Source organism: Myotis yumanensis, unplaced genomic scaffold, assembly GCF_028538775.1.
Source record: "Myotis yumanensis isolate MYYU_CA2020_CCGP unplaced genomic scaffold, mMyoYum1.0.hap1 SCAF_1, whole genome shotgun sequence".
Lineage (NCBI taxonomy): Eukaryota > Metazoa > Chordata > Mammalia > Chiroptera > Vespertilionidae > Myotis > Myotis yumanensis.
This window is the reverse complement of record NW_027223752.1, coordinates 105,624,790-105,647,459: the sequence shown is the minus strand read 5'-3', so window position 1 is coordinate 105,647,459 and position 22,670 is coordinate 105,624,790. Positions and strand designations below refer to the sequence as shown.

Here is a 22,670-nt window from a genome sequence, read left to right as displayed (position 1 = left end):
CTGTGGCCAACGCACGCCATGTTCCGCGCACGCTCACTTGTGGTCAGCACACTTCATAGCAACCGGTTGTTCGGTCTGTTTGCATATTAGCCTTTTGTTATATAGGACTAGAGGCCCGGTGCACGAAATTCGTGCACAGGGTGGGGGGTCCCTTCAGCCCAGCCTGCACCCTCTCCAATCCAGGACCCCTCGGGTGATGTCCAACTGCCAGTTTAGGCCCGATCCCAGGGATCGGGCCTAAACCGGCAGTCAAACATCCCTCTCACAATCCTGGACCACTGGCTCTTGATCGCTCACCTGCCTGTCTGCCTGGTCGCCCCTAACTCCCCTCCCCCCCGTCGACCTGGTCTCCCCTCACTGCCACACACGCACACCCTGCCGCCGGCCTGATTGCCCCCAACTGTCCCCCCTGCCGGCCTGGTCGCCCCACGCAGCCTGCTTGTTCAGTCGTTTGGTCATCCCTCACTAACCCCCCTGCCAGCCTTGTTGTAGGCAGCCATCTTGTGAGAGTGTGAGGGTTAATTTGCATATTATCACTTTATTATATATGATTTGTGGCCCGGTGCACGAAATTCATGCATGTGGGGGGATTTCTCTCAGCCCGGCCTGCACCCTCTCCAATCTGGGACCCCTCGGAGTATGTCCGACTGCCGATTTAGGCCCGATCCCACAGGCATCGGGCCTAAACTGGCAGTCGGACATCCCTCTTGCAGTCCAGGACTGCTGGCTCCTAATTGCTCACCTGCCTGATCACCCCTAACCACTCTGCCTGCTGGCCTGATCGCCCCCAACTGCTCCCCCTTCTGGCCTGATTACCCCCAACTGTCCCCCCCTGCCGGCCAACTCACCCAAACTGCCTCCCCCTGCCAACCTGATTGCCCCCAACTGCCCCTCCCTGCCGGCCTGCTTGCCCCCAACTGCCACCCCCTGCTGGCCTGCTCGCCCTCAATTGCCCCCCTTCCCACCAGCCTGCTCACCCCAACTGCCTCCCCCTGCCGGCATGATCACCCCAAACCTGCCTCTGCCTCAGCCCTGCCACCATGGCTTTGTCCGGAAGGTCTCCCAGAAGGTCTCCCGGTCTAATTAGCATATTACCCTTTTATTAGTATAAATAACTGAAGTCATTTTGTAGTTTTTTTAAAAATAGCATGTTTATGTAATAGATTTTATTATGTAGAAACCCATTGACATTTTATTTATCTTTTTTGTTTCTATATGTAGACATATGTTCCATATCGAGATAGTAAAATGACAAGAATCCTTCAAGATTCATTAGGGGGGAACTGTAGAACCACTATTGTAATTTGCTGCTCTCCATCATCATACAATGAATCTGAAACAAAATCGACACTCCTTTTTGGCCAAAGGTTTGTTGTTAAGCAATTACAAAGTCTGAACATAGATAGGCCTTTTATTGATTAAATCTAGGAAAATTGTTAATAGATATTGTTCACATGAGTACAGGTCCATTTTTTAGACTGCTTGGATTTGAATTAAGTTTTAGCACACATTAAAGTAAAATGTAGTCAAATTTATGTAAGAAGCTGCAACTCAGCATAAAAGAAAATAAACATTTGAATCAGGTAATACAGTACAAAGCTGATATATATATATATAAAATCCTATGCTAAACCTGTTGGTATAAGTGAGCGGATTCACATAATCTGTATGATATGATTAGCCTAAGAAGATAATGATGGCTTTATCTTTAAACTTCAACAATTTCCTTTCTTAAGTCAACCTTGCAAATAAATTGGAAAATATAGGCCCTCATGTTTTATCCTCATCAGGTTGCTGATTTTTCTTTTTAAGTTATTAACAGATGTTAGGGCTGACCCCAATTTAGTTGGGGTGTGAATAAGTACTATACTAATTATAGCTCCAAGAATAGTTAGGTTAACTGTACAAGGAAAGTTAAGTTACTTAGCTATATATACATACATTACCTAGAGAGATTAGCTGTCAATTGAAAATAATTTCAGTCACATTCTTTTTTTTCCCAATTACTTTTCTTAGGGCCAAAACAATTAAGAATACAGTTTGTGTCAATGTAGAATTAACTGCAGAACAGTGGAAAAAGAAGTATGAAAGAGAAAAAGAAAAAAATAAGACCCTCCGTAACACCATTCAGTGGCTTGAAAACGAACTCAACCGATGGCGTAATGGTAATAACTTAGGAAGCTGTCATTTTTAGTTGTTGGATAAAGATTTAGAGCTACTTTATAAATTTGAGATTTAGGTATAAATATAAATAAAATAACAAAGCATATCCATTTTCACTTTTTAGGCATTAGGCATCATCAAATAAAAATGAATAAAGTGTTTACATTAAATTCTGATTTTACCTGAAATAGTAAATAGAGGGACAAAGGCCAACTTGGAAGCTATAAAAGTCACAAGATGGCAAGGTGCCTAGATTAGGGTGGAAGTAATAAAGATTTGATGACTGGATTACAGGATGGGGAAATAAAGGTAATTGCATCTTTTCAAATCTCAGGGACTGAGCAGATAAAGCTGGTTAGGAGCTGCTGAAATTGAATAAAATTGAAATTAGTTTTAGACAGGTGAATTTTATTAACTATTTTGTCTTATTTTAGGAGAGACAGTACCTATTGATGAGCAATTTGACAAAGAGAAAGCCAACTTGGAAGCTTTCACAGTGGATAAAGATATTGTTATTACCAATGATAAACCAGCAGCCACAATTGGAGTTACTGGAAACTTTACTGATGCTGAAAGAAGAAAGTGTGAAGAAGAAATTGCTAAATTGTACAAACAACTTGATGACAAGGTAGGTATTGTTCATGTTCTATTGTGTTGTAGAGTATTATCATTATAGGTATTTTTATTTTCTAATTTAATGTATATTGGTCCTCATGACTATATACATCTCTCTTGATATCTGTTAGCCTTTTGACAATCATTGTATTAAAAACAAATCACAATCTGTTTCTATGCAGAGATTGTATGAGACATGTTTCCCCACCCCCTCATTTTTAAGCTAAAATAACTTTCTGAAGGAAATTTGGCATTGGATCATGGGAGAGACTTAATAAAATGGCCTCTTAGAATTGGGGATCTGAAGACTGATAAAAGATAATGTAAAAGATTAGATAGTGGAACATAACAGTAAAAATATCTTCCTGCATTGATTATATCAGTAGTGTGAAAAATAACAAATTACGAACAAATAGAGAGGAATGGAGGGAAAAGCAATAAGAGACTAGAAGAAAATAGTTCTAGTTTTGCTTTTTGTTCTTAGGTGGTATTATTTATATGTTTTAAGCAGAGATGGCAGGTTTGATGTGGCTTCATGGCCATTATTTTCAGTAATAACTTTGAACTTGTTCATTACTTTTTGCATTTAAAATATTTAATGAATAGCTTTTTTTCTTATTGCATGATAAATGTTTATCAGCTTCTTTTCTTACTGCAAAAGAAGTGTTACAATTATTGATAATTGAAAGAGATTATATCTGTTTTTACATTTTCTTAAGAGATCGGAATAAAATATGGTTTTGAAATAATTTGGAGGGGTGATAGTTATCTTAATTTTGTGTTAGGAAACAATTACAACCAGCTTGTGAGCAACTTGTTATATTGAAATTCTAGGATGAGGAAATTAATCAACAGAGCCAGTTGGTAGAGAAATTGAAGACACAAATGTTGGATCAGGAAGAGGTAAGTTGAATACTTTTCATGTTGTTTTCAGAAAAACTTTATAATTTGTCATTGAAATTGAAGACACAAATGTTGGATCAGTAAGAGGTAGTTTGTATGCTTTTCATATTATTTCCAGAAAAAGACAAATCTACAGAGCTCAAAATATACTGAATACATTAAAAAAAATTTTAATATGGGAATGCTTCATTGTGAATATCCTATAAGATTGATAGATCATGTGGTTGAAGCATAGAATGACTTTCTGTTAAAGTTTAATGTTGAATTCTAACTAGAGGGGAGAGGATAACTTTTTAAAAAAATATACTCTAATATACATCTCCTGAATTTCTTTTTAACTGTCTTCTACTTTACTTGCTTAAGGTACAGTGCTGTTTTGTCTTCTTATTCTCCCCCAAACATTCTTATTGATACTTGGAAAAGACTTTTACTGTGAGCTGTAACAACTTTAGACTCCCTCTCCCTTAATGAAAAGTTCAGTGTTTACAGTGAAAATGAAGAAAGAATATAAAAAACAGTGTTTTAGTCTCATGCATTCACTTCAACACAGAGATATAGGTTAGGTCTAAATATTGATTTTTTAAATCCCATTGACTTTGTCTTTAATAATTGCATAAGTTGGGGTATAACTCTAGGGAAATGAGAATGTCAATGAATAGTCATTTTTTACATCTTCACATTTCTACCCTCATCTAACCTCTTGTTCATTTCTTCCATCTTTACTTCAGAGTTTCTCCTCCATAGTTTGTCACCTAGCTTGGACCCTCATTTTATCTCACCTGCAAAGCAGGGGAATAATTTAAAAATGGTCCTTCATTTAAGGTTTGTTTGGGGGAAGGGTGGCAAAGACTGTACAGGTTCAATAACAAAGAAATAACCACCATCAATCAGATGATCTTTATACTTATTTCAACTATAGCATTCTTTTTCAAAGGGCACTGGTCGAATTTGCCCAATTCTTTTTTTTTTTTACATTTTTTTATTGTTTACATTATTACAGATGTCCTCTTCTCCCCCCCCCCCCCCCAATCCCCCCTTGCCTACCTCCACACAAGCCCTTGCCTCCCCGCCCTCTTCCCTATGGCCATCTGCCTAATTCTTCATTATATTGTTCTGTCTGGTGCATTGTACTATTTTTTAGCATCCCTGGATCCTGCTTCTAAGTGCCAGTAGCATTCTGCTCCATATATATGTGTGTGTGTGTGTGTGTGTGTGTGTGTATATATATATATATATATATATATATATATATATATATATGCCTAATATGCAAATTGTCCCCACAGGAGTTCAACCTGGAGACCAGTTGCTTGCCATGACATGTGCTGATCACCAGGGGGTGGCACAGAACGAAGGAAGGCCCTGGCCGGCAGCTGGGGAAGGGAGGCCTCGGCTGGCAGCTGGCAGCTGGGGACGGGAAACCCTGGCTGGCAGCCAGAAGGCCCCAATCGGCCCTGATTGCCAGCCAGGCCTAGGGACCCTACCCGTGCACGAATTTCGTGCATTGGGCCTCTAGTTATTAATAATTCCCACACATTTCCATATGTCCCTACTTAAAAACCATTGACTAACTGGATGATTACAATGTCCTCCTAATTGCTAGTCTCTTGGCTTCTTTCCAGTTCAGATTTTTTATGCGAATACCAAGTTTTGCTGAGGCATAGCTCAGAAGCTACCCCAAAATCTACATTTTAAAGCAAATTTTCTAAACATCTATTAATTCCTTTCATTTCTATGCACACAAGTCATGAGGCTAGAATGCCTGTGTCTTTCTAGTACATTAATTTGCACTTGACTAAACTCTATCTGTCCTTGGCACCTTCTCCATTCCCTCTGCTTTCCCTACAAAAAATATCCTCACCCCTTTTATTTACTACCAAGCTCTGTTTGTCATCTCCTGTCCCACCTTTATGGCTCCTACATATCATCTTGTATCCATTTATTATGTACATCTTCTCGTCTATATTCCTCAATAGCAGAGTTTTTATTTTATTAGAGTTTTTCATGACAATGTTTTTATTTGATTTTCTTCCACAGTGTCTAGCACCATCCTACACATAGTAACATTCAGTAAATCTGTTGAATGAATTCATGTTGTTACCACACTTAATAGCGTCTACATTTCCTCCCCTTTGTGCTTAACAAATAGGTGTGTTTTTTTTATAACTGATATAGTACTTTGGTAACTTGACTCTTTCACGTAGCTTCTGGCATCTACCAGAAGGGATCAAGATAATATGCAAGCTGAACTGAATCGCCTTCAAGCAGAAAACGATGCCTCTAAAGAAGAAGTAAAGGAAGTTTTACAAGCCTTAGAGGAACTTGCTGTCAATTATGATCAGAAGTCTCAGGAAGTTGAAGACAAAACTAAGGAATATGAATTGCTTAGTGATGAACTGAATCAGAAATCAGTAAGATACAGTTTTTTTCTTTCTTAAGACTTGATAAGTAGGTATATAGAAGGCAAAGAAAATATACCAACCATCTAGAAAATTGTCAGTTCCATTCTAACATTAATTTGCTCAGACTTATGGCAGTAAATGAAAATGGAATCTAATTAATTTGGAAGTTGGCCATTTCAAGGCAGAAAACATTACTCAATCTCTAGTTAAGTAATGCAGACTACTGTTCTTAATGGAGCACAGTATGGCAACTTTACATTGTTTATGAAGTCTAAAATATGTCTTAAGTTTAAACTGGGAGCTATTCCAGAACTAGATAGTTCAAGAAAATGAAAGCAAAAAAATAATATTTTTGAGAGTGTTAGACGTGTCAATACCTGTTGATATTTGAATTGATCTTTTATTTAATAGATTATTTAACTTTTATTTTTGCCTATCTACTAGGCAACTTTAGCAAGTATAGATGCTGAGCTTCAGAAACTCAAGGAAATGACTAACCACCAGAAAAAACGAGCAGCTGAGATGATGGCATCTTTACTAAAAGACCTTGCAGAAATAGGAATTGCTGTAGGAAATAATGACGTAAAGGTAAATAATAATAACCAAACAGTAAGTGTAATTATCGGGATGCAGCTCATTCTTTTGTTTATTTCTTATTACTTCTTATTTCTTTACAAAGTTCTTTTTCTAAAAATATATTTTTTTATTGATTTCAGAGAGGAAGGTATGAGAGAGAATCATTGATCAGATGCCTCTTGCATGCCCCTACTGGGGATCGATTCCACAACCTGGTCATATGCCCTGACCAGGAATTGAACCTGTGACCTCTTGGTTCCTGGGTTGATGCTCAACTGCTGAACCACACCCGGTTGGGCCAAGTTCTTTTCTTACCCATTATCACATCCTCATAATAGTCATGTGTAGTAGAGGGATGGTATTGTATTCATTTTAAATAGATGAGAAAAAAGAAAAAGGATGGGGTATTCAAGTAGATGAATATTCAGTAAGTAGCATTTATTTGAACTACATGTTCTATATAAAGATTTTGCCCTTAGAAATTATGCTAATAGATTACAATACATGACAGTATATAATTGAAACAATAGTGAAAATTAGCTCAGGGAATAAACTCATAAATGAATTGGCCCGTAGTTGCTTTACCATTTAAAAAGGAAAAGGTGAGCACCACTAATTAATTTTTTTCTTTAACTTTTATTATGAAAAATTTCAAACATGTAACTGAGGAAAATACTGTGAACCTCAGAGTTATCGGTTGTCAAAATTTGGCCACACTTATTTTATCTATGCTTTTTTCTTTTCTATTACATTTATTTTTGGATAATAATATTGGTATGTTATCACTAGGCATGTACTAAAAAAAATAAATAAAAGTGAGTGACCTGGTAGATTTTGAAACTTAGACCAAAAGGTAAACTAAGACTCTTAACTGCAAAAACATATAGAGCATGAAATATTTGTATGTTGCAGTAAGTTATCTGTTGGGACTTCACCTTTTTCATTAAAGCCTACTTATAGTTACAAACAGAACAAATTTATACTTGGGTTTATAGTGAGAGCATACTAAAGGCCAAATTTAACAAGAATTGGAAATGAAGTAAAGGTTTTCAGTATGGAGCTTACATTCCTTCTATTGGTTGTTATTCAGAGCTGCTGTCTATTGATGGAGGCAAAGATTCTTACAACCTCTCTCCTCATATGTCATTTTTTAATGTCAGCTCAACCTCACTGAAAAAAAGAAAAAGTGTTATTGTTAAATACTGGTGACTTCATTTGATCTCTTCAACAGCAGTCTGAATATTCTGTCCTATCCTTTTCATGGTAAAGTAATGGGAGATGTTGGAGCTATGTGGGAATCTTTGGGGTTGGAAAAGTAGATTTATTTTATATCATTGAACACTAGAAAGCTGTTGTTCAAAATTTGCTTTGTAGATTTTCAACTTCTTTTTAGAAAAATCTTTTTGTTTCATGTTAAAATAATCGTAATTTAAGTGAAAAAGTGGTAAAGACAGATATTAAAGAGTGGTAAAGACAGAAAATAAAAGTGGTAAAGACAGAAAATAAAGAGTCGCAAAGTGATAGAATACAGGTTTCCTGACTCCTAGACTCCTTTCCCCCCCCCACTATTATAGCATTTGAAAGCAGGTCATCCTTGCAGATAGGTTCTTTAAAAAGAAATCTATGGATCCTCAGTATTTTTGTCATTTGCACGTAATTCTTTTCCTGTTAACATCATCAATTAAACCCTGCTGAGTTCCACTTGTTCTGTGATTTTTACATTATGGTTCACTCTTTGTGGTACAGTTCTAAGGATTTTGACAAATGCATAATATAGATTCACCATTACAGTATCATAGCATAGTTTTACCTCTTAACATCACCTATCATCTCCTTTGCTTTTTCTATTCATACCCCTCCCCTGAACTCCTAATAACCACTGATCTAAAAAAATCCTCAATAGTTTTGCCTTTTCCAAAATTTCATATAGTTGGAAGCATATAGTATGTAGCCTTTTTAAAAACTGGCTTTTTTCACTTAGTGTTCATTTAAGGGTTCTTCCATATCTTTTTGTGGCTTGGTAGCTTATTTTTATCACTGAATAATAAATAGCCTATGATATGGATATACCAGTTTGTTGAACCATTCACCTATTGAGGAACATCTCGGTTACTTTCAGTTTTTGACAGTTATAAATAAAACTGCTGTAAACATTCATGTACAACTTTGTCTATGAACATAAGTTTTCAATTCAATTGGATAAAAATACCTAGGTGTATGATTGTTAGGTTGTATGGTAAGACTATGTTAGCTGTGTAAGAAACTCCCAAAGTGACCATAACAGTTTGCATTCCCATCAGCAATGAGTAAGAGTTCCTGTTACTTCACATCTTCACCAGTATTTGATGTCATTACTTTTTGGTTTGGAGCCATTCTGATAGATGTCTAGTGGTATCTCATTGTTGCTTTAATTTGCATTTGAATTGCATATATTTCTACCAGTCTGTGGCTTATCTTTTTATTCTTCTCATAACAGTATCTTTTACAAAGCAGAAATTTTAACAAAGTACAACATACCAATTTTTTCTTTCATGGGTTATGTTTCTGATGTTTCTGAAAACTCATCTCCAAATTCAAGGTCATCTAGATTTTCTCCTGTGTTACCTTCTAGAAGTTTTTTTTAGTTTTGCATTTACATGTATGTCTATGATCTATTTGGAGTTAAATTTCCTGAAAGGTATGTCTGTCAGAACTCATTGTTTTACATGGGGATGACCACTAGCTCCAGCAAATTTATTGCAAAGACTATTCTTTCTCCATTGAATTGCCTTTGCCCCTTTGTCAGAGATCAACTGACTGTCTTTGCGTGCATCTATTCCTGGGCTATATTCTGTTCCAGAGATCTATTTATTTATTCTTTTGCCAATATCACATCACTTTGATTACTGTAGCTTTATGGTAATTCTTGTTGTTGGGTAGCATTAGTCTTCTAACATTGCTCTTCTTTAATATATTGTTGGCTGTTTAGGGTCTTTGCCTTTCCATGTAAACTTTAGAATCTATTTGTTGATATCCACAAAATAACTTGCTGGGATTTTGATTGAGATTATATTAAATACACAGATCAACTTGGGAAGAACTGATATTTTACCAGTATGGTCTTCCTATCCATGAATGTGGAATATCTCCATCTATTTAGTTCTTTGATTTCTTTCATCAGTGTTTTATAATTTCCTCATAGAGATCTTACATATATTATATGACATTTATACCTAAGTGTTTTTTCTTTTTTTTTTTTTAATTAAATCTTTATTGTTCAGATTATTACATTTGTTCCTCTTTTTTCCCCCCATAACTCCTCTCCTTCCAGCTCCCACCCCACCCTCCGCCCTCACTCCCCACCCACTGTATTCATCCATAGGTGCACGATTTTTGTCCAGTCTCTTCCCGCATCTCCCACACCCCTTTTCCCCCCAAGAATAGTCAGTCCATTCCCTTTCTATGTCCCTGATTCTATTATAATCACCAGTTCATTCTGTACATCAGGTTATTTATTCACTTGATTCTTAGATTCATTTGTTGATAGATGCATATTTGTTGTTCATAGTTTGTATCTTTACCTTTTTCTTCTTCTTCCTCTTCTTAAAGGATACCTTTCAGCATTTCATATAATACTGGTTTGGTGGTGATGAACTCCTTTAGCTTTTCCTTATCTGTGAAGCTCTTTATCTGACCTTCAATTCTGAATGATAGCTTTGCTGGATAAAGTAATCTTGGTTGTAGGTTCTTGCTATTCATCACTTTGAATATTTCTTGCCACTCCCTTCTGGCCTGCAAAGTTTCTGTTGAGAAGTCAGCTGACAGTCGTATGGGTATTCCCTTGTAAGTAACTGAGTTTCTTTCTCTTGCTGCTTTTAAGAGTCTCTCTTTGTCTTTTGCTCTTGGCATTTTAATGATGATGTGTCTTGGTGTGGTCCTCTTTGGATTCCTTTTGTTTGGGGTTCTCTGCGCTTCCTGGACTTGTAAGGCTATTTCTTTCACCAGGTGGGGGAAGTTTTCTGTCATTATTTCTTCAAATATGTTTTCAATATCTTGCTCTCTCTCATCTTCTGGTACCCCTATAATTCTGATGTTGGTACGTTTGAGTCTGTCCCAGAGGCTCCTTACACTATCTTTGTATTTTTGGGTTCTTTTTTCATTTTGCTTTTCCGGTTGGGTGTTTCTCGCTTCTTCGCATTTCAAATCTTTGACTTGATTCTTGCGCTCCTCTGGTTTGCTGTTGGGAGTCTGTATAATATTCTTTATTTCAGTCAGTGTATGCTTACTTTCTAGATGGTCCGTTATCACACCATCGAGGGTCTCATTAGATTTCCTGTACATCTCATCAAGTTTATCGACAGACTCTAGAAGCCTCTTGAGAGACCTCAAAAGTGTGGTTCTGAACTCAATATCCTCCCTTGAGAGTTTTGTCCTGTTTCTTTGTCTCCGCATTTTTTACGATTTCTTGGTACACCCCCTAGTGGTCTTTGTGCACAGTCTTGTTGTAGTTAAGCCTTGATTGTTATAATAATACTAGAGGGATTTGACCTCCAGGCCGACTGGCTGTGATAATCAGCTGTGTCTGCAGTGGAAGAACTTGTGTCCTCTAGGGAGGTGCTAATCTAGCCTTTGCCTGAGGCTATCCGGCAAATGCCTCTGTGCAGGGCTTGGGCGGGGCGGGTCCCACGGGATCAACAGGGCGGAGGAGGGAGCAGTTATGGCTGCTCTCAGTCCGTCCCCAGGGGCTCTGCCTCTCTGTCGCAGCAACAGCTGCAAACCTCGGAGGGACCGTAGCCAGACAGTCCCGCTTCTCCGGTTTGAGTCTGGGTCCCTAGAGACTCGCCTGGATCTGGAGCTCTGAGTCTGAGGCTCCCTCCGGATTGAAACAGACAACCGCGCCCTCAGCCACCAGCCCGCGCCGCGCGCACTCCGCACCTTAGTATTTTACTTCAGCACTGCGCCTCCTCTGATTCTCGGTTCCTCCTAGTTGTAGAACTTCCATTCAGCCAGCCTTCCTGTGGTTCTGGATGATGTCCGTTCCGTCGTTTAGTTGTATTTTTGAAGTGGTTGTTCGAGGCAGCAAACTCCGGCGTTAACCTATGCCGCCATCTTGGTTTCTCCTGAGTGTTTTTTCTTTTTGGCACTAATGTAAATGACACTGTGTTTTTCATTTCAAATTTTTGTTGTTTGTTGCTGTTAGAAAGGAAAGGAAAGGAAAGTGATTGACTTTTGTATGTTAACCTTGTATCCTGCGATGTTACCATAATGGCTTATTAGTGCCTGGAGTTTCTTTAATAATTATGTCATCTGTGAACAAACACAGTTTTATTTGTTCCTTCTCAAGCTCCACTTAATTTTGACACTAAGTATTATACTGGAATTTTATAATGAAAGTATAGAATGTACAGTGACCATAGTTCCTCTTTGGTGAACTTCAAAGTCATCATTTCTATGCCACCTAAACATTCTTATCTATTAAGTTTTAAACTGGAAGTTACATGTGATTAACAATAAATTTACTGAAAAGAGCCTGGAAGAGGAAATCCAAATATTGAAAGAGGTAGAATTGATCAGGGTTTTTTTGGTATATTTGCTAGGTGGGTGTTTCTTTTTTCCGTGTAGACATATATTAACATTAAGTTTAGAAAGGAAAGAAGGAAGGCAAAAATTAAGCTCTATTTTATTTGCCCTTTTTAAAAACAAATATATTTCATAAAAGAAAAACTCCAGACTTCCTATGAATATTGAGTAATATTAAAATATAGTTAATTTTGTTCTAAGTTTTAGAGTCTAATTTGGTAATCGCACTGGATATTTTTCCTTTATTTATTTATTTTTTTTACTTCACTGTTTTCTCATAGCAGCCTGAGGGAACTGGCATGATAGATGAAGAGTTCACCGTTGCAAGGCTCTACATTAGCAAAATGAAGTCAGAAGTAAAAACAATGGTAAAACGTTGCAAACAGTTAGAAAGCACACAAACTGAGAGTAACCAAAAAATGGAAGAAAATGAAAAGGAGTTAGCAGCATGCCAGCTTCGTATCTCTCAAGTATGTATTAACAAAAAAGTTTCTATTTTTAATAGCCACATATGAGTTTTATTTACTGTAAAAATTTTAAGAAAAACAAACTTCCATAGGTTATTTTGAGTAACAAAATAGGTTAATTTTATCAGTTTTTCCTAGTCTAGCTGCATTAATAATAACATGAATGATTTGACTGGGTTGTATTTGCTAACATGTATGTTAAGTATATAGATTTACTAGAAAGATGTGACTGTTGAAGAATCTAGAGGAATTCTGGGGTAGGCAAAACTGCAGGGCCAATTTTCTGGCTTTTCCAGTTTATTGAATGAGGCCAGTCACCAAGAATAGGAATTGTATATGGAGGGAAGAAGGTAATACCATATGGAGAAAACAATATCTCTTTTTTTCAGCCTTTAGTGCCTTTGCTTACAAGTGTTTTAAGCTATACAGATGACCATTTTATTGATTAAATTCTTTTTCATTGTAGAATTGTGCTCTGAACATTTTAGGTTTGTGTCTTTGAGTGTATTATATATTAATACATCGATAAAACTTGCTTATTTTCAAATATTCTTAACAATAAAAAGCGTACATGAGAATTTTCCCACTTCATATCATTACATTTTTCCCAAAAGCATGAAGCCAAAATTAAATCATTGACTGAATACCTTCAAAATGTGGAACAAAAGAAAAGACTGCTGGAGGAATCTGTTGATTCCCTCAGTGAAGAACTAGTCCAGCTTCGAGCACAAGGTATTAACTTCTAATTATTTGAGTTATATATATATTAATTTATCCTTTAGTATAATTGTAAATTTATATTTGCACTGATAATGAATAGTAGGAATCAGGATAACTTGAAATAGAGAACAAATAATGTGTTTTAATATGGCTTTGAAACATTTTTGAAGTTGTGTTTGAATATGAAGTAGCCAATCTGGGAATTTCCCACGAAGTTACGAGGTCACACATACATATGAAGTTTATACACACACACATATCTTAACATAGGAACTTACAAAGCTGTCTCATTTCCCTACCGTGCCTTAACCCATTTCTTCTGGGATTAGGTAAAGAAAATAAAGGTAACCATAGTATCAATCAACACAAAGGATCTAAGTCAATATGTTGCTGAGCTTAGCAAGATTTACTGTGTGGCATTTGGATAGGTTAAAGTCAAGAACTGCTAAGGAACATGTCCCTCGTAAAAGCCATTTTCTCCTTGGTTTATATGAAGAACTTTAAGGCTTATTTCCTCTCTTGTTTTCTCTCCCTGTCCAAACAGAGAAAATGCATGAAATGGAAAAAGAGCACTTAAATAAGGTTCAGACTGCAAATGAAGTTAAGGCAAGTGTAATGTAATTGGATTCTAATGGCTTTAATTCATCATTATTTATTTTCATTAGTCTGATTTAATATCCTTTCCCCCGCAATAATTTTAGCAAGCTGTTGAACAACAGATCCAAAGCCACAGAGAAACTCATCAGAAACAAATTAGTAGCTTGAGAGATGAAGTTGAGGCAAAAGAAAAACTTATTACTGATCTTCAAGAGTAAGTATATTTTTCTTTCCTCTAAATATTAAAAACTAACTCAGAAAGATTGACTATTTAGGTAAAAGGAAATAATTGGTTACCGGTAGATAATACGTTCTATTAGATACCTGGCATTTTTCATTGAAATTGTAATATTTGACTTGAAAATAAATTTGTTCATTTCTAACTTCTAAGTTCCTGGGGAAAATATTTTTGGGGTCTTTTGATGTAACTATTCAGTAAAAAGAAAAAAAACACACAAAACTTTAACCGTTATTGCAAATAGAAACCACAGTCTTTTTCAAATCATTTCATTCCTTTTAAAAGATATTCTTCACTGAAAAAACTGTATTGGAAATTGTGGGCTTTAAATTTTTTAAAAAGTAGAAGTTGTCTTCTTCATTTATCAAAAAGACATTTTTTCCACTTTTGTAGCCATATGCATATAATATAGAATTTATGGAAATTGGAGATTTGTACTTATATCATGATTTGAGTAGGAGGAACCAAAGGAGCATAAAAAAAAATGAAGACAAAGTTTGGGACATGTATCTTACTGTTGATACTTAATGGATTTAGGAACAAGGATTTGGGGAAATGAAAGATATAGACGGCTAAAATCATGGTTTTAAACCAAAATATGAAAAACATTAGTATTGCTGAATGTAGCCAGGTCCTCTTAACTCCACCTACGGGGAAGTGAGGGAGGGACCACAGGAGGCTTTGGTTGTTTGACTAGTGAGATTATAGAATTTAAGAGTTTGAAAGTCTTAATGACAACATTCAGAAAATGGTGGTGTTGATTGATGTTGTAGGGGTTTTCTTTTCCTTTTGTCAGCCAAAACCAGAAAATGATGTTAGAACAGGAACGCCTGAGAGTAGAACATGAGAAGTTGAAAGCTACAGATCAGGAAAAGAGCAGAAAACTACATGAACTTACGTGAGTTAATGTTTTAATTCAAGTTTTAAATTTAAAACTAAGGGACTGTGGGTATTACTATCAGATATATTCAGTGGGTACATTTTTTCATTTTGTGTTTTTCTTCATTGGTTTAATGTATACCTAAAAACTTGCAGTGTATCCTTATACTTAAGTAAAAGCAAGGTCTTGTATTTCAGTGATGATCAAGATTTATGATTCCTATTTATCAACCTGCTTACTGTTTCTGTGCCGCCATTTTACTTCAAGATCTATCATAAAAACTGAATTTTTGTCAGAACTGATCTTGTATAAAAGGACATTATTATTTTAGCCTTGCCTCTTGAACAGAGGTTTTTTACTAATTACTTTTTCTAATTTACTAAGAGTATATTTAGTCAGTGCTCAGCTTTCTACAATCTGAGCAGATAGAAAACTCAGGATTATAATTTTTCACATTCCTTGAATTTTTGAGAGATAACTTAGAAATGAATTACTATTGTTAGAAAGGTAACAAGGTAACACCATCAATACCATCTCAAAGTTGATTTTATAAATAATCTGCTGAAACTTAGGCATAATTTATTGAGAATAATTTTAAATAAAATATGTAGAATATTTTAATATCAATAATTTATTTAAAATTTTTTTTAAAACTTATTGATATTCGAGAAAAACATCGATTTGCTGTTCCACTTATTTATGCATTCATTCATTCTTGTGTATGTGCCCTCACCAGGGATCAAACCCACAACCTTGGCTTATTGGGATGAGCTCTCACCAACTAAGCTAGGGTTATAGTAATTTATAATCTCTGTAATTACCAGTTAAATCAGAATTATCTTGAATAAAAGCAGTATGCTATATGTGACATATTCTAAAATATAAAAAGAGCCACTCCTTATTCTTTGGATTCTGCTACATTTTATTTTATCTTTTCCATTGCTATATAGGAGAATTTTCTTCTAATAATGGATTTAGAAGGATTTATAAAGCATTATAAAAATTTCTTTGAAAGACACAACATGAGTAAACTTTTAAAAATGAGTGTCTTTCATTTATTTGAATTTAAGAATTTCTTTCAGATAAATAATTGCATCAGTTCTTGTGCTAAATAAAACTAGAATTTTATGGACTCAAAGGTGAAAATATATGTATATTCTTCCTCTGTATAGGATTATGCAAGATAGACGAGAACAAGCAAGACAAGACTTGAAGGGTTTGGAAGAGACAGTGGTAAGAAAAACTTGAAAATAAATAGGATTGGGGAATGTTTAATGGGTTTTTTCCCCCTTGGTTATATTAAATTTGAAGTCTGAACTCCAAAAATACTGCTGTTCTTAATTCAAGGCAAAAGAACTTCAGACTTTACACAACCTGCGGAAGCTCTTTGTTCAGGATCTAGCCACCAGAGTTAAAAAGGTAACAAAACTATACTGAGGTGTGGGCATTTGAATAAATGGTGTCTGTAGTGTGTAATTCTTTGCATGCATAAGCAAAATGTTTTATGTTGTTATAACAATTTTTGTTTAGTTAAGATTAGGTTTTTTAAAAATTCGTTCATTATTAATCAACCTTCTTTTCTTAAGAGTGCAGAGATCGATTCTGATGACACTGGAGGCAGTGCTGCTCAGAAGCAAAAAATCTCTTTTCTTGAAAATAATCTTGAACAACTCACTAAAGTCCATAAACAGGTAAAATATATTTTGTGATAGTTGCAAGAATTGAGAAGTGGCAATTTTTTCATTGTTCATACTCGGAACCATTCCATTATTGCTAACAATTTATAGGGAAGTTAATATTTTTAACAGCCCTCTATCAAAAATCCATTGAAAACCTTTTTGGGATTTCAAATCTGTCAGTTTTCTTAATTTATTCAAGTTAATTAAAATACTTCTGGTAGATAAGTCTTTGCAGCTGAAATACAAATTTTTTTGGTTCTTTTACATTTAATGCCCCAGGTTCATGAGGCAGTTCTATTTTTTTTTTAAAACATATTTTTATTGATTTCAAAGAGGAAGGGAGAGAGAGAGAAACATCAATGATGACAGGGAATCATTGATTGTCTGCCTCCTGCATCCCCCACACGGAGATCAAGCCTGCACCCCTGCCATGTGCTCTGACCGGGAATTGAACTGTTATCTCCTGGTTCACAGGTCGATGCTCAACCATTGAGCCACGCCGGCCAGGCCAGTTCATACTTTTTCAAAAGTACTGCTTACTATTTCTTATTTTTAATTATAGTTTGATACATGCTTTATTTACTTTTTCTTAGCACACTGAATTGTATGTCTTTGCTGTTGTAAACTTGATGTTTACACTAGATGTTTGCACTAGAGTAAGGTTAAAGAAATTTTAGCCTTTTTTGCTTTCAAAAATATTAATTAAGGGCTTGCTAAAGTTGTGTGTATTTGTGGGTCTAAAATTATATTCATTTCCACCAGATGAGTATCTTACTAAAGAAGCCTAACACTATGTTCTAACTTACTATTATTGCCTAGGAGGAAATAACGATCCACTCACACCCTAATTTAAGTAAAATTAAATCTTTGTGAGAAATATATGTGTACGATATATATGAATATATGAATTTCTTGCTTGTTGCTAAGCTAATTGGAAAACCTTAAAATTAAATTTCTAAAAAAATTCTCTTTTCTAAAGAGAAATTATGAACAGCATATTTTCTTCTTTTTTAATCCTTATTTTTGAGAAGTATTACAGATGGCCCTCTTTTTCCCCCCATTGCCCTTCTCCACCTGATTCCCACCCAACCCCAGATCTTCGCCATCCTATTGTCTCTGTCCAAAGGTAATGCATATATGCATATGAGATCTTTGTTGAATCTCTTCCCGCCCCCTCACCCCTTTCCCTCTGAGAATCATCAGTCTGTTTCATTTCCATGCCTCTGATTCTATTTTATTCACCAGTTTATGCTGTTCATTAGGTTTCTTACTCATTTATTTTCATTTTTAGATTCAATTGTTGATAGGTATGTATTTATTGCCATTTTATTATTCATATTTTTTATCTTTTTCTTCTTTTTAAAGAATACCCTTCAACATTTCATATAATACTGGTTTGGTGGTGATAAACTCCTTTAGCTTTTTCTTGTTAGTGAAGCTCTTTCAGTTCTAAATGATAGCTTTGCTGGGTAGAGTAATCTTGGTTGTAGGTCCTTGCTTTTTATCACTTTGAATATTTCTTGCCACTCCTAGCCTGCAGAGTTTCTGTAGAGAAATCAGCTGACAGTCCTATATAGGTAACTAGCTGCTTTTCTCTTGCTTCTTTTAAGATTCTCTCTTTGTCTTTTGCCCTTGGCATTTTTATTGTGATGTGTCTTGGGTGGTCCTCTTTGGGTTCCCCTTGTTTGGGACTCTCTTTGCTTCCTGGACTTATAAGTCTATTTCTTTCACCAGGTAGGACAGTTTTCTGTCATTATTTCTTCAAATAGGTTCTCATTATCTTGATCTCTCTCTTCTCCTTGTGGCACCCCATAATTTGATATGCTTGAAGTTGTCCCAGAGGCCCCTTACACTATCTTCATATTTTTTGGATTTTTTCTTTTTTCTCTTCTGATTAGGTGTTTTTTGCTTCCTCATATTCTAAAACATAAATTTGATTCTTGGAATCCTCTGCTCTACTGTTGAATCCCTCAAATTATTCTTTATTTCAGTCAGTGTATGCTTAATTTCTGACTGGTCCTTTTCCATGTTTTTGGCATTCTCACTAATATCCTTGAAAGTCTTACTAAGTCCCTGGAAGGTCTCATGAAGATCCTTGAGTAATTTTATAACCGTGATTTTGAACTTTGTGTCCAGTAGTTTGCTTTCTTCCATTTCTTTCATTTGTGACATGATTCTTTGTCTCCTCATTTTGGCTACTTCCCTGTATTTGTTTCTATATATTGGGTAGAGCAGCTATGTCATGTCTCCTGGAGTTAGTAGAGTGGCCTTGTGTAGTAAGTGTCCCATAGTGCCCAGCTGGTCCCTCTAGGAGCACTCCTGTGTGGACTGTGTGCTCAGTCTTGTAGTTGAGTACTGTTGGTATCACTGGGAGGAATTGACCTCCAGACCAATTGCCTGTGAGGACCAGCAACAACTATAGTGAAAGAGCTGCTGTGCAGGAAACACCCGTATGGAGCAGGACTTGCTTCAGTAGGGCTATGGTGCTCACTGAGTCTGCCCCTTGAGTGTGTCACTTATGGATGTATAGAGTATGGTCTGATGCTGTCCACTGGGTGCACTGGCTCTCGGGCCTCCTGGGAGATGCAAAGTCACCCACTGCCCAGTGCCACCTGGCAGAAACTACAGAGAGATCTGCAGATGACTGCTATTTGTATTGGGCTTGGAAGTGCCCAGGCGAGGCCCATCTGTGAAGCAAGGCAGACTGGTGCTGGTGCCAGGTCTTGGGCTTTTTATTGATAAGTTTGGGGCATGCTGACACCAGCTGCAGCTTGTTTGAGAGATTTTAGCAAAGTCTGAAGCCTGAGCCAGGACAGGCCATTCATATTGAAAAGCTGCTGCAAACAGCTTGGGTGGGCTGCAAATTGGATGGGGTGGGGTCTCAGAATCATAGGGTGGAGCAAATAGTGTGCTCTAAGTTGTTGGGGACTCAGATATGGTTTGCCAGTCAGCCCTGGGACAGGGTAAGTTTCAGCATAGGAACAGTAACCCCTATGAGCACTTCTGTCTGGTAGAAAGCTGGCTCCAAGTTCCTGTCCCAATGCCAGACAATCCAGGTCAACCCCATATTTGTCTAGGTCCCCCAACGCCTTCTGGCACTATAGCTCAGAGGAAGCAAGTCCAAGTATGTTCCTCTTGGGCCCTTTAAGAGGGATACATGGGCCTCCGGCAGTCTGCATGTCCCTCAGCCACAATCCTGGTGGTTTTTACAAACTGAAGTTATGGAGACTAATTTTCCCAACTCTGGGACCTTGGACTGGGGTCTGGTGTGGGGCTGGGACCCATTGCTCCTCATGGTGGTCCCGCAGGGACAATATCCCCTTGGGTTAAAAAAAAACAAAAACAAAAAAAAAACGGCACACATGGGTGTCGGACCAACCCGTTCTTAGCCTCTGCCCCTCGAGCAGTCTCAACATGCTTTCTTCTTTACTTCTCTAGTTGTAGGACTTTCATTCAGCCAGCTATCAGGCGGTTCTGAATGATGGTTCTGTATTTTAGTTATAATTTTGATGTGGTTGTGGGAGGTGGCAAATACTGGCATTTACCTACACCGCCGTCTTGGTTCTCCTGAACTGCATATTTTCTTAATCTTCTTATAGCTAGAATCCTAATCTTATTTATGTACCTTTAGTTGGTACGTGATAATGCAGATCTTCGCTGTGAACTTCCTAAGTTGGAAAAGCGACTGAGAGCCACAGCTGAGAGAGTGAAAGCTCTGGAGTCAGCACTGAAAGAAGCCAAAGAAAATGCATCTCGTGATCGCAAACGTTATCAGCAAGAAGTAGATCGTATAAAGGAAGCAGTCAGGTCAAAGAATATGGCCAGAAGAGGGCATTCTGCACAAATTGGTTAGTAGAACACATAAAAACCTTATGTGCTGTGGTGGTGGTATTTGTCTGTTTTTATTTTCTAACTTTCCAAAGAGTGGCATTGTTAGGAAAGCAGCATAGAGTTGAGTAATAACCACATTAAGAGAACAAGAAGATAAATAAGAACTAGACACGCAAGCAAGAATGGTCAGGGATAGGAAATAAACTATAGAGCAATGTTACTAAAGCAAAAGGAATGGCAAAAAAAATAAGTCATGCTCCCCTAAAACCTACCCTAAATGCCTAGCCTTTGAAACCCCTTAAAATACAGGTTCCAGGGTATGCTCTCCTTCCTGAAAACTGTAGGGTAGACCCTCATCCCCAGGGTGACCTTCCCCTTTCCCCAAAGACATGCATCTCCTAAACTCTAAGGGACCTCATGAGGCTTACAACCAGGACAGCAATAGGCAGTTCATCCCAGGCAAACTCCCTGAACCTGTCCCCAAAGGCCCCCTTTCCTCTCACTTCTTAGTGAGCCAAAGCAGCCCAGCCTGGGCTCATACCTCTACCTAATTCTGTTATCCTAGGCCCGTGGTCGGCAAACTGAGGCTCGAGAGCCACATGCGGCTCTTTGGCCCCTTGTGGCTCTTCCTAAGCCTTAGGAGTACCCTAATTAAGTTAATGACAATGTACCTACCTATATAGTTTAAGTTTAAAAAATTTGGCTCTCAAAAGAAATTTCAATCGTTGTACTGTTGATATTTGGCTCTGTTGACTAATGAGTTTGCCGACCACTGTTCTAGGCCCTTCCTTGTTTCACTGTCCCTAGCTTTAATAAAAATACTCTAAAATGAAAAGAAAAGTCAGCAATATTTCATGCTTTAGAATAACAATTCATGTGAGAAAAAGATGTAACTTAAAAGTAAGAGAGAGGAATTTAATGAGAGGGGAAAAAGAGAAAAACAAAACACAAGAATTTGTGGTAAGTAAAGACAAGAGACTAAAAAATAGTTACAGGCATGTTTTAAGATTTATTCTAAAGCCAGTTTTTGGTTTTTATATTAGCTAAACCTATTCGTCCTGGGCAACATCCAGCAGCTTCTCCAACTCATCCAAGTGCAATTCGTGGAGGAGGTGCATTTACTCAGAACAGCCAGCCTGTGGTAATACGAGGTGGAGGCAAACAAGTATAAGCATGACACATTACCTACAGGTTTGTAGTTTATATCTCGCTTTTGAATTATAACTGTAAATGGAAATGTTCAACCATTGATTGTTAAACATTTTTTTTAGATTCTCACATTATTCTCATGATTTATTTATTTTTATATATTTTATTAATTTTGAGAGAAATGGAGAGAAACATTGATGTGAGCTTAAAACATCAATTGGCTGCCTCCTGCATGCATACTGGCGGTGTGTCTGCCCCCCACACACACACACCCCCCGAGACCAAGCCCACAACCCGGGCATGTGCCTTGACCGGGAATTGAACCGCAGCCTCCTGGTTCATAAGTCAACACTCAACCACTGAGCCATGCCAGCTGGGCCAAATTTGTGTTCCTAACATAGCACTGGATCACTTAAAAAAGATACTGCTATTAACTATTTTCTTTTATTGGATATATGATTTAAGTGTGTTAATTTTTTCCAAAATTGAAATTTCTATATATGGAATTCAAAGTATGATTATCTTTTTTACACCACCTCATCTTTTAGATTATTTTCAGAAGATTCCCAAAAGTAGAATTTTATGAAAATGTGAACATTTTTAAGGCTCCTGAAAGATTATACCAAGTTGCATATTAGCCAAGGATACTGTCCATTTTGTTGCATCTTTGCAGGATTGAGTATTAATCATTTTTAAGCTTCTGACGTGATAAACCAACATAAGCATTTCATTGGTTGATTAATGAAGTTGGATTTTTTTCCTATACTTATTGCCCACATGTGTTTTCTTTCTTATGAGTTATTTCTGTGTCCTTTTCCATTTACCTATTGAAAGTGATTCTTCAAACAGATGTGTGAGTTCTTACACTTTTTTGTTTGTTTTTAACTATGT

General features: G+C 36.9%; 1 protein-coding gene across 1 annotated transcript in view; it reads left to right on the top strand.

The window, feature by feature from the left end:
• KIF5B (kinesin family member 5B) overlaps positions 1 to 22,670 on the top strand; it is a 73,407-nt gene that overhangs the window by 42,629 nt on the left and 8,108 nt on the right. Inside the window, exons 10-25 of the mRNA XM_070429032.1 lie at positions 1,222 to 1,367; positions 2,017 to 2,165; positions 2,598 to 2,791; positions 3,613 to 3,681; positions 5,886 to 6,092; positions 6,528 to 6,671; positions 12,500 to 12,688; positions 13,300 to 13,417; positions 13,950 to 14,011; positions 14,107 to 14,216; positions 15,037 to 15,138; positions 16,293 to 16,353; positions 16,468 to 16,539; positions 16,707 to 16,811; positions 20,431 to 20,647; positions 21,674 to 21,821. Of these exons, the coding sequence (XP_070285133.1) occupies positions 1,222 to 1,367; positions 2,017 to 2,165; positions 2,598 to 2,791; positions 3,613 to 3,681; positions 5,886 to 6,092; positions 6,528 to 6,671; positions 12,500 to 12,688; positions 13,300 to 13,417; positions 13,950 to 14,011; positions 14,107 to 14,216; positions 15,037 to 15,138; positions 16,293 to 16,353; positions 16,468 to 16,539; positions 16,707 to 16,811; positions 20,431 to 20,647; positions 21,674 to 21,801 (2,073 nt within the window). The 3' untranslated portion in view covers positions 21,802 to 21,821. The remainder of the gene's footprint in view (positions 1 to 1,221; positions 1,368 to 2,016; positions 2,166 to 2,597; positions 2,792 to 3,612; positions 3,682 to 5,885; positions 6,093 to 6,527; positions 6,672 to 12,499; positions 12,689 to 13,299; positions 13,418 to 13,949; positions 14,012 to 14,106; positions 14,217 to 15,036; positions 15,139 to 16,292; positions 16,354 to 16,467; positions 16,540 to 16,706; positions 16,812 to 20,430; positions 20,648 to 21,673; positions 21,822 to 22,670) is intronic.